Source organism: Pelecanus crispus, chromosome 1, assembly GCF_030463565.1.
Source record: "Pelecanus crispus isolate bPelCri1 chromosome 1, bPelCri1.pri, whole genome shotgun sequence".
Lineage (NCBI taxonomy): Eukaryota > Metazoa > Chordata > Aves > Pelecaniformes > Pelecanidae > Pelecanus > Pelecanus crispus.
In genome coordinates this window covers 217,478,768-217,491,163 of record NC_134643.1, presented here as the reverse complement: position 1 = coordinate 217,491,163, position 12,396 = coordinate 217,478,768, and the positions used below count along the sequence as shown (strand labels likewise).

Below are 12,396 nucleotides of genomic sequence, written 5' to 3'. Positions count from 1 at the left end.
CCTCTCCCCTCCTCAAAACTCAGCTCTGACTTATTAAAAAATGCACACATACTGGTCCCCTAACTTGCTACATGCCGTAAATGACATAGCAAGGATTTGACCATCCATGTATATGAGCAGAGAATTCAAGTCCCTCTGGACTTTTTCTTTTCTTACTCATAGAGAGCTGCATGTGAAAGGAAAGGAAGAAAGACGTCACACTGCAAATCCTCCTGATGTGATCTGCTTCAAATTAACCATCTGCGCAAAAAGATGGAGAACCAGCAAAAGGGCAGAACTTCTTGGAGCTTTTTATTACCAGACTCTTCCAGCTTCTACTTCAACAGGATTTAAAAGTAGATTTGTTATGCAGCACTGAAGTAGGGGAAGTCAGAGCACATTATAACACAGGAGAAAATTTCTAGTTTCAAAGAAAGTTTCAAACTACCTATTGCAGGTAGTTGATCTCTGCTTACCTGCTACCAGAACTAGGATCTAGACATTGAATGAAAAGCCAAAACTCTTTGGAGGATCTGAAGACGCAGCCACTCAAGCTAATATAAGCAGATACTTCATAAAGTCCTGGAGTCTGAAGGCTGGGATCTTTGCTTTGGGTTCTTTGGTTTCGTTTTATTTTTCGTTTTATACGTGCCACTTCCATGCCATCTGCCTCTATTAACTCCATCTCATGAAGCTACTAATCAGTGGATATGCAGAGTACATCTTAAAGAGAGAGGCAGATAAAGCTCAACAAGAGTTTATGCAAGTTATGTGTGTCTGAGTATCAACAAGAGTATCTTGGGATACATGTATGTGTTAAAAAAAAAGTCACTGAAGGACAACTTCAATGCTAAAACAGTATTAATCTGAAAAGTCAACAAACATCAAGCTCAGGATGTATATCTCTTGGAACAACAAATGAGGTCCTGGACAGCTTTATAGATATGAGTAAAGTACAAGGACATTTATCCAAAATATTTAAGGTTGTTCGGTTCACAGGAGCAGAAGAGGTGGTACTCTTTCTACATAGTCATCTTCTTACAATGTAGATTAACATCTTCACATTAAGCCTTTTATCTTAATACCAGGTGGCTTTTTAATTGGGCATCCTACCAATGGTGCTGGATCAGGAGGAATGATGGAGAAAGGAATGAAATCTCTATGTCAAGTCAGTCAGTGAAGGTTGACCTATACAGACCAGGCAATGCTTTTTCTCTGCCTGAAGAGCCTGAGCTTAGTGTTTCATCAAAAAAAAAAAAATATTTACTGTTTCATCACTTCCAACAAAATGTCCCAAACCTCAGAGAAATTCAATATGGACTATCTGTCTGAGTGACTTCAGTGAAGAAAGGAATTGTGGTTGGGTCACTGAAATCACTAGACAAGAACTACAGAGTGAAGAATTCAGGTGCCAGAAACTCCTGAGGCCTCCATCTTCTCCAGCACCCATAGCATCTGAGGGGGCATTCCCAGGGACTAATTCTAGCACCTTCTCTAGTCAATGCAATAATGTAATTCAGAGGATTTAAGGTTTGGCCCCTGTCCTGAATGTCTGTTGGAAGAGTCTCTCACCCTCATACTACAGAAGTACGGATTAACTGAAACCACTCCCCTTTCTCTGTTTTGCATGACAAGAGTGCCAGTCTAGAGGAGGCAAAGAGGAAACTGCAAACTGACTCATTCAGTCACCACAGCACCTTCTACGCTTTCCACCGTGGCTACCACTGTAAAAGGCAGCAATAAAGAAGCTTTGATGAAAGACTCAGTCCTCCACCGCATGTACCATTGGAAGTAATTTTCTCCTCATAGATGGTATTTTTAGTTCAGAGACAGTACCCACTGAAAGAACAGTTTTGAACAGTTTGCACTGTTTCTTGCATGTACCAGAAGGATTTTAAACTTTAAACTATTCAGCCAGCAGTTTAAGTGAGTTCTGAATTCACACCACAACAGCAGAAAAGTATTTCCTATCTTTGTGCAACATGGATTTCAGTTCCAAGGGGAAATGGGCATGACAGCAGCTAGTGACAACCAAAACTGTCACAAGTTTGAGATAACAGATTATTTGTTCCTGCATTTGTGCAGAGCATAAGTTTTCACCAAACCTCAGATCTGAGCCACCTCCAAATTTAGAAGAATTAATCTCTTGGTCTTGTCCTTATTTCAAGGTCTGTCACAATCTAAGTTCCATATGAAGTGATGTGATTGTTTCTTACCTTCTTTTGCCACAAGCAAATTAACACTACTAAAACAACAAGGTTACCAAGCTTTATGAGGTGCTGGGAGTAGACACTGGTCTTTTGGTAGCCAAGCTGTCTAAACTGCAGCTTGTGAGAGTTTGTGGCTTGCATTGACTCTGTAGTAGATTCAGCAGAGACCACATGAAAGGACCCAGCACATCTTCTGAAGCACTTAACATCTGCAAAACACAAGGCTATTTCCACGAGGCTTACTGCCAATCACTTCATGGCAATGCAAGAAATTCCAAAAACATAGCAGAAAAGATGACTTCTCTTGTAAGACACTAATATATATTCTAAACAGGAACCTACTTCTGAAGTCATTCATTAGCAAAAAAAGGAAGTGTGCAGCCATAAATGGTCAGTACTATGGTTTCAAGCTGCTGCAAATAATCAGTAATGTGGTTAAGTGTCTGGAAAGAGAGGGAACTCAATAGTAAGTGGAAAATGTAAGGAGACAGAAAGAAAGCCAATGCTACCATAAACTGCAAGCCTGACTCTCTTCTTGTTCATACAAGTTAAAACAAAGAGCAACCATAATGAAGTCAGAGGAGACAAATACTTTCCAAAATGTAACAAAAGTGATGGAAGAATCTTCATAAGTTATTTTTTTTCTTGGTTTTGGTAAGAGGTGGGGCTTTGTATACTAAAGAAAATGGAAGCATATATTATACGATATGTATATGATATATGAACTGTAATGAAGGACCATCCTCACTACTAGAAATTGGTACTATTGCCGATGATTGTTTTCTTTTTCTAAGGGCTTCAAAGATTGCTATAGACAATGACATTTAAACTATATTCCACAGCAGATGAGTTCCACACTTTATTCCACAGAAGTGTAAAGAAATGTCAGTCTTGGGAAGCAGAGCATTAAAGAGAAGATTTCTGATGTTTCTTTGGATAGTCTCATCTCCAGACCATATTGTGCACTTGGTGAAAGACAAATCTCCTTAAAAGAGTTAATCAAGTGGAAATACACAAAAATCATTTGTCCCTTTATAAACCCTCAACTAAAATATTTATTTACAGAAAATATTTATCCTCACTACAGATCAAAATATCTTGAAGCTGACTATATTCTGCTCAGATTCAATTGTAAGTTGAAATAAAATCCTATCTAAAATAAGTAAATTGGACACAAGGGAGTACAGGACTGAAAATGTTACTCACGCTGTTTTACAAAGCATAGTAACAGTTGTGTACAGTTGTGTATAGAAATCGGTGAAAAAAAGCATGGTAAAACATGTTAAAAAGAAAACATTTTGTCAAAGTGAAATCAAAGACAATGGAGCAATGAAGACACTATGAAGCTAGTAGGCCACTATGAACTACCTAGAACTAGCCAGCAGGTCACGCAGGAATCCCAGACACTGCATCATTACTTCATTACCATTCCCAGCCTTTCCAATGGATAACAAAGTCAAGGAGTCACACTAGAGAATACAAAGTCACACTAGTGAATAAAAAACAGTGGAAGCATGCTTCAAAAACGGAGTTAAAAATGCCAGCTTCCACATCAATCATGAAAGAAAATTTGTATCTCTGAGTGCCTGAACTTCAGAATGTACAAGTGACATTGCGAGCAGGTCGAGGGAGGTGATGCCTCCCCTCTATTCAGCACTGGTGAGGCCACACCTGGAGCACTGTGTCCAGTTCTGGGCTCCTCAGCACAAGAGAGACATGGACATACTGAGCAGAGTCCAACCAAGGGCCATGAAGATGATTAAGGGTCTGGAGCATCTCTCCTATGAGGAAAGGCTGGGAGAGCTGGGTCTGTTCAGCCTGGAGAAGAGAAGGCTTAAGGGGACCTCATCAATGTATATAAACACCTGAAGGTAGGCTGCAAAGAGGATGGAGTCAGGCTCTTTTCAGTGGTGTCCAGTGGCAGGACCAGAGGCAATGGGCACAAACTGAAATACAGGAGGTTCTCTCTGAACACTGGGAAACGCTTTTTTTTACTGTGAGGGTGACCGAGCACTGGAATAGGTTGCCCAGGGAGGCCATGGAGTCTCCATCCTTGGAGATATTCAAAAGCCATCTGGACATGGTCCTGGGCAACCAGCTCTAGGTGGCTCTGCTTGAGCAGGGGGGGTGGACAGGATGATCTCCGGAGTTCCCTTTCAATCTCAACCATTCTGTGATTCTGTGACATGAAGCCTTTGACAGCAGAGCCAGGTCACAGGTTAGCAAAGAAGCCAGACTAGCAGCTCTGAGTCCAGAGCAACATGGATTTTGCTTCTCCAAATTCCCATGTGCATATTGCACCAATGACTTCTGCTCATTCCTTCCATCAGCAGGTGGAAGAACGCTTTCCATTGACAAAAAGGAAAAGAAAATAAATGCCACTGCACACATTTCTGAATAATGCTTACCTCTTTATGCTCACTTAGTTACAACTGAGAGCTCCCTCTGGCTCGGAGTGAAACACGTGGGAGCTTTTCCAGAGTGCAATGGGAGTGGGTTCAGGCCCTTTACACAGCCTCCCAGTGTTTTCCTCCACCCTGGCATTATGTAAGAAACTGAGCTAAACTGTAAATATTACACAACCTTGAAAAGGGAAGGGACTAGTAAAATATCTGCATGACTCCTTCACACTGACTCACCCCTTCCTTTCCGCTTTTGCTTACAGTCCTCGTTTAGAGTACAAAGATATGCCTGAACTGGACGCTTCTTGTCTTTTAAGCATACTCCAGGCACAGTGAGACTTTTCATCAGCTTAGACAGGACAGCCCATAGAGCCTAACCAGGACAACAGTGCCAGGAAGCAGGCTGCAGCCTTCCCCCCAGCTCTGCTGCAGTCACTGCTGCACTGTACTCCCAGCACCCGAAGCCCCCCACACCCCTCATGTTCCTCTCGCTGTGGCTCTGAGCACCATGCTCCTACACCAGCCTAGAAAAATAACCCAGGGATTATCATCGTCCAACAAAGGAAGAGCAGTAGTGTTCCAGTTTGCTTGGTAACTACAAGTAGGTCAGATGGGAGTTAACCTATTGCCTACACACTCTATAAGCACAGTCCCATGTCTAGCATCATATTAAACAACAACAAAAAAAGCTTTCTAAGCAGGACAGCAGCCCAAGGCATATTCTGTGACCTAGAAAGACATGTGGGAATGACTGTCCCCTGCTTAGGCTGGGAAAAAAGACTGTCATAAACCTAGACATTTCAAATCCTCATTATGCTGTAAAACAGCCATTTACCCAGTAACAGAATTTCTCCAGCATTGTTGACATTCTACCGAAATATGTTTGTGGCAATAAAAATGAAGCTCAGTAACTCAATGGTAACTTAATATCTTGTAACAGTTAATACATGTATGCAGTCTTGAAGGATATACTGTTATGCTGAAGGATATCACTGTACTTTAAAGTGTAAAGCACTGAGCATGAACAGAAATTGCCTGGTATATTGTTACATATTTAAAATATAATGCATTGGGCATGAGTGGAAATTAGTAGTTCTAATGTTAAATATTTTATACATGACTGTAAAATCAGGCTACGCAAGTGCCAGTATTGCTTCATCAAGCTATACAGAGGAAGCTTCCTTTAAGTGAGATTCAATCCCAGATTTACAGCACAAAATTTATTTTGGATAGAATTTAGTGTGGGTTCCCTTGTGACAGTACCTGCCTGCCCGCTCAGCATATAGATAAATAATTTAAAAAAAACCAATACAAAACAAAACACCCTACAAAACCAAAGAGCTGGGATTAGACAGGACCTGGTTGTGCCCTCTGAATCTCAAGTAACATTAAAACATCTCAGCTGTTCCATAGCACTAGGTGCAATTCAGTGGGGACAAAGTATCAGTTATCAGTCCAAAGAAAAGAATCAAATGTGATATTTATCTCCATGGTCTTCTTGAAGAAGAATATCAGTTTCAGGTGATCCTAAATTATTTCCTTTGGAAGGAAAAGGCTGCCACTAATACTCAACCTCAGACTCTACTTTATGTAACAACATAGCCAGTGCAGTACAGTGATTTTCTGGTAGCATCTCCCAGGCCTCTGCACTGCTCACTTCTGGACAACTTCAGATATGTTTATATACAATTTCACTTTGTTCCAATCTGTCTCCAGGGGGTCCAGTTCCCATTCTAGATCAATTGAGCTGAGTGAGTAATAATCCCAATGTTATACGACTTCACTGGTATATCACTTTGTGATCAATATATCTCTTAATATAAAAATAAATCAGAAGACTATTGTAGAAACTTCTTTTTTAAACTTGATGTTTTTCTAACTTTGTAGAAGGCAGTTGCAGGAATGTCTTTCCATTGAATAGGAAAGGCAACAGAAAATTAATTACAATTTGTGCTCATTCTGTGTTAAGGTCTACAAAAACAGCTGAAACCTCTTTTATGAAACAATGATCAAAATTACATGGATTTTATTTATTTATTTATTATTGTTTTTCACTTATGGAAGACTTTGAAGAAAGTTCCCATTATAATTTTCTCAACAGTAGAGAAAAATAAATATGTATTGAGTACCAGCATACAGCATAATAATAATCCCATTTCATATTCATTGGTACCCTCATAAATGAAACATAAGCTCTTCTGGAGGGAATTTTCACCTTGAAGGCAATAAAGGCCATTTGCTTACCAAATATAAATAAAAGGGAAAGTACAGGAAAAAAATCATATTTCTTACCATTGTAAGGGTGAATGGATGGCTTTCCAGTGCGGACACCCTTGGACAGTGCAGAATAACATACTGAAACAAAATCAGCCAGAGAAAATAAAATGATAGAAAAGATATGTTCAAAACATTCAGTGATGGCTTAGTACGTACAAAGTAAAAATCATCCCTATAGACAGTGCTACAGCTGTGATTTTTTAGGGGCACATTAACTCACCTGACCAGGCCTTGCTTTAAAGTGATCTTTCATCATCCTTACTTCAAGGACATTGGAGGGATGGCTTATCACTGAAGTTATTGTGACTGGTTTATTGCTGCGGATGTAGCGGTACAGCCTTTCCACACAGTACAAGCACAGAGGTCCAGAAATCCAAAACCAGGTCTATGGGAGAACAAAGATTATGTTACATCAAAGACTTTTCATTTTATGTTTTCTAATTTCAAAACTACATGTGTGCTTGCAGGACCTCATTTTACATCTTATTGTGGAATAGTGTTTTGGTCACAAGTAACCTCCACATCTCTCTACGTGCAGAAATCCAAGCGCATTATGGAGGCTTAATCAGTCTCACCGGCAGCATCATCCACAAACACAAATGATTTCAATCATAAAACTCATCAGGAACAAAATGCTAATGACCTCATTTGCAACCATGTTCTCTGGTTTTATGTAGTTAGATTGTAATTGGTTTCAGCAGTGAATGACACAGTACATACACTGTTTCAAAATCTAACAGACCAGGGTACTATAAAACTGGTTAACCTTTATGGAAAAACACTTTCTGGCTTGCAACATGATTTGACTATTACCTTCTTTTAATCATCTCAGATACAAGCAAAAAAATAAGAAGGAAGCAATTATTGTGCTATAGAATTCACGCTTATATTAAGCTAGTGTAAAATCATAGACAAGGGAGAGAAATGGGCACTTCTGAATCACGATTCATTTGCCCCTGTGGAAGATGTGTACGCTAGACAAATAATGCCCTGGAAACGCCCTGATTCTCTGCACTGATTATACAGGGAGCCCTAGGTGACTACCTCAGATGGAGACATTTGCAGCTGCTCAGCTAAATCCCATCCTAAGAGTCAATTACTAAAAGCTTATAGCAGAGCTAACTACTAATTCCACATCTGCTCAGTCATTCAAGCCATGGCACTGAAGTGCCCTTGGCACTCATCTATCTTCCCTTCCCAATTTTTGAAGTTACACATCAGCATCTCTTGCAACTAGCAGAGTATTTAATTTCCTCAAGCACCTCTGGGCTTAAAAACTTCAGTAGCTCACAGGACCTAAGGCCTTTTTTTTTAGACTTGGTATCGCTAAGTGCATAAAACACTTCCAAATCTCAAAAAGTGCTAAAATAATGTTACAAGCTGCTAGGAGAACACGGAGTGGCCATTTCTTTCCACGGCTCTTCTCTTCTCATAAATGGCTCTAAAGTAGACATTTTAAGCCCCAGAGATGACTGCTTGATGTCCTGTGGGTCATATGGAGCCAGATACACACTGATGCTTGTAATTCAGGAGTATTACCACAACGAAATACAAATCCAAAGAACTTTATTGGAGGACTTCAATGTAGAATTGACTGTTTCGTATTATGATTACATGCTCCATAGTAAAACGGGTTCCCACTGCAGCTAGTATGGGACATATGTGTTCTACAGAAAACAATTATAATAATAATAAGAAACTCCTGTGAGGCCTGTTATGGGACCACCTTGAAAGGTGGGCCTTGGACTTGTGAACTCCATATTCACAAACTTCCTCAGGCTACTTGCCAATACAGCCCAGCTCATCTTTCCTCAAAAGAAAAGAGAAAAACTGGATGAAGAAAAAGCTGCTGCCACAAAACATAAAGAAACAAAAGGAAAATGGAAAACAGAAAAAGGCTTTTCTATCCCCACTGTCATCATACTCATTTACCCATGCCACATATAAAACAAGCCTGTCTGCAAACAACAGGCTATACAAAGCCAAACCACAGCCAACTGCAACCCAGAAATGAGTATTAGGACTTGCATCCGCATGGTAAAAAAGAACAAATGGAGTTTGATTATTTCAATTAACTGCTGCCGCACAATGCTTACAAAGGGATCTTATGAATGTATTATATAAATGTTTGCTCTGAAGTGCTACGCTGTAATTTAAAGTCACATTTATAGCAAGACCAATACATCTCTTATCATTTTGTACAAAAAAGAACATTACAGCCAATCTCTTGACATTTTTCCACCCTATTCTATGCACCACATTGTAATGCAGTTCAAGGTTTAATACAGATTGTGTTTTCCCCACCAAATCTTTGAATGCCTGAAAAGGTTTTAATAATATTTTCCATTATTAAAACATCTGGTCTGGAAAAGCAATAATTAGTGGTTATGGCTGACTGAAAGACTTGGCATGGCTTGTAATACCTGAAACGTCGGATCATACAGACCTCTGGGAAGTGTGACTGGAACTTGGGTTCCTCGGAACAAATTCTCATAAAGTTATTTTGTACAAAGGGTTCTGGTACTGATAAGTCCTCTGGGAAAGCCTCAGTAGTATAGTCAGGAAACGTCTCTTCAAAAGCCTTTGGCACCGTCATGTTCTCTCGGAGTGTTTTGTTAGGATTAAAGCAACCAGGAGGGTGTTCCTCTAAGTTGGTCTGGTACTTGAGCACTCCCCTACAGGAAAATAAAAATAGCAAAGACACTGAAGTAAGAGTCAAAACCAAGTGACTGTCCTGGTTTCAGCTGGGATAGAGTTAATTTTCTTCCTAGTAGCAGGCACAGTGCTGTGTTTTGGATTTAGTAGGAGAAGAATGTTGATAACACAATGATGGTTTAGCTGTTGCTAAGTACTGCTGATGCTAGTCAAGGACTTTTCAGCTTCCCATGCTCTGCCAGGCGCACAAGAAACTGGGAGGGGGCACAGCCACAATAGTTGATCCAAACTGCCCAAAGGGCTATTCCATACCATATGGCGTCATGCTCAGTATAGAAACTGGGGGGGGTTGGACGGAGGTCAGGGATCGCTGCTCGGGAACTGTCTGGGTATCGGTCGGCGGGTGGTGAGCAATTGCATTGTGCATCACTTGCTTTGTATATTATTATTATCATCATTATTATGATATTGTTATTATTATCATTACTATTTTACTTTATTTCAATTATTAAACTGTTCTTATCTCAACCCAGGAGTGTTTCTCACTCTTACTCCTCCGATTCTCTCCCCCATCCCACCGGGGTAGGGGGAGTGAGCGAGCGGCTGCGTGGTGCTGAGTTGCTGGCTGGGGCTAAACCATGACAGTGACTTATCTTAATTCAGAGAGGGGTTTAGAAAGCAGTCACAAGGCTCATCTTCTGTGAGAATTTTTATTCCATTTGCTTTCACGAATTTCAATGAGATCGAAGCTTTGCAACAATAGAGCCCTCTGTCATTAAAGGCAAGGTTTAACTTTTCCAGCTCACTTGGCACTCCTCCACTGAACAGCCTCAAGCTTAATACTGCTTGAAAGGGGGACATATTGTGGGAGTCTTGAAAAAAATTAAATAATCACATTTCCAGTTCAATCGCACCCAGGCTGTTTTCACTCATCCTCCCTACAGTCAGCAAGCCCCATTTTTTAAGGCAATCTGTAGCAGCCGTGGCCTAAGTTGCCAAATCATAAACTGCAGGAATGTTCGAACTACTTGGTGTTTATCAGGTTTGCACACAACAGTATAAATTGCTCCTTTGAATATCATTTTGTCAAATAGACAGAAGGAAAAAAGAAAGTCCTGCGTGATAGCCAAGGAACCTTTCTTGCAAATTATTTTGTGGGGTCTGTCCTTGTTTTCTAAGCTAAAGTTAAATTTATAGTAAAATGAAGTGAGAACTTTGCAGTTGCAGGTAGAAACTATGAAGAAAGAAGTGGAAACTGAGACACTCTGTGATATCTCAACACATGAATGAATCATTGAAAATGGGGAAGAACAAATAATACTAGTAATAAAATTCCTTGGAAGTACTACTTGTCTCCAAACCTGGATTTGACAACAGTAAAATCACAAGGAGGAATATTTAAAAAAACAAAGGGCTAAATGACAGCTGTATAGGATGCTGCTGGTGGGGAAATAAGGCACACTGACACAACATCTGGTGAGACGTGCCCTCTGAGCACTAGGCCACGTGGTGAAGGCTCATCTCAAGTACGCGATCAAACATAAGGACATATGCTCCCCACTCCTCTCCCCACCGTACACACACAGCAGCAGCAGTCACAGAGTTTAAGTCACAAGAAGAGACAGAAGTAGGATATCTGCAATATTCCCAACTTAAATGGGTTCCATCAGGCTACTGGCAATCTTCCCTACTGAAATGCAGTCCTGATAGCTAGTAACAAGCTTCCCGCACGGTCCAGTGAATAATGTACAGCTTGGAAGTTAAACCTGCTCACTCTGAACTCCATGTCCAACCCTGGGAGAATCACTTGGGAAGTGTCCATTTGCCTACACCCATGCTTCTGTCTGTATTTATTGCCCAATCATGCCTATCGCTTGCATCTGCCATCACTGTTGGTCATCGCATATTTGCAAAGTGACAGATACCCCTAGTGTTATGTTAGTTCCCTGCTCCATAAATATTATGGTGCCTCATGGATTTAGCTGGAAGTCACAGCACATGCGATATTTTTTCAGTCAACCTTGTGTGCATGCCTGCCAGCTGCTGTCACAGTTTCTCTGTTCTCAGAACATCCCAAAAGAGGATTCAGAGTTTTCCTTGAGACATGAATAGCTAAACTGCAAACATGAGCATCCCCTCCAGTGATCTCTAGTTTGTTTAAACTATTACAAACATGCTAACTGAGTGGCGAACTAGGATGACAAAGCTGCCTGTTAATAGCAGCTGCAATGGCTCCCATTTCTGAAGCTGTCAAGGAAAGGCAAGTTGTCTTACACACCCAAGACCCCTTCCCAGAAAGGTTGAGTTCTGCACAAATCTTAAGGAGCCTAAGATATACCCTCACGTATTTATTCCGTACAACAGTTGGAATACATAAAAATCAGTATGTGGATGTCAGTAAGTAGGAGACAGACATCCTTAGCAAACAAAAATGGGAGAGACAAAAAGGGCAAGTCATCTGAAAGTGTCCTACTGGCTGAGCAACACAGCACGTAGTCTATTGCATGGGCATACATCAAATTCTGCCCCAATTTTCCACTCCCAAAATAGAGACAACATTAACTTCTGGCTAGAGCTGGAAAAACATTTATCACTATTTCTTGAGATTTTCATGATGATAAGCTAGAGATCAATGGTTCTCAATATTTTTATGGGGAACTACACTGCTCCTATCTTCTCATCCATCTTCCACTGCTCAACTCAAGGTGAGTTGTTTGTGGGGTCTCCTAAAGGTCAAAGTGTGGGTAGAATCTTAAGATAAATCCTTGGATAACTCTAGTGACTCTTATTCTCAGCTCCAGCATAACCCACTTAAGTCCACAGTAATAACAAATTTGGATCAGCTGAGGATCAGGCTCCAAATGTTTCATATG

The 12,396-nt window shown here is 40.5% G+C and overlaps 1 protein-coding gene across 2 annotated transcripts in view; it reads right to left on the bottom strand.

The window, feature by feature from the left end:
• Positions 1-12,396, bottom strand: part of NOX4 (NADPH oxidase 4) — a 112,704-nt gene that overhangs the window by 72,844 nt on the left and 27,464 nt on the right. For both annotated transcript variants that reach the window (XM_075717079.1, XM_075717084.1), the window contains exons 9-11: positions 9,315-9,543; positions 7,089-7,253; positions 6,884-6,946 (exon numbers count right to left, since the gene is read on the bottom strand). In XM_075717079.1, coding sequence (XP_075573194.1) covers positions 6,884-6,946; positions 7,089-7,253; positions 9,315-9,543 — 457 coding nt within the window. The remainder of the gene's footprint in view (positions 1-6,883; positions 6,947-7,088; positions 7,254-9,314; positions 9,544-12,396) is intronic.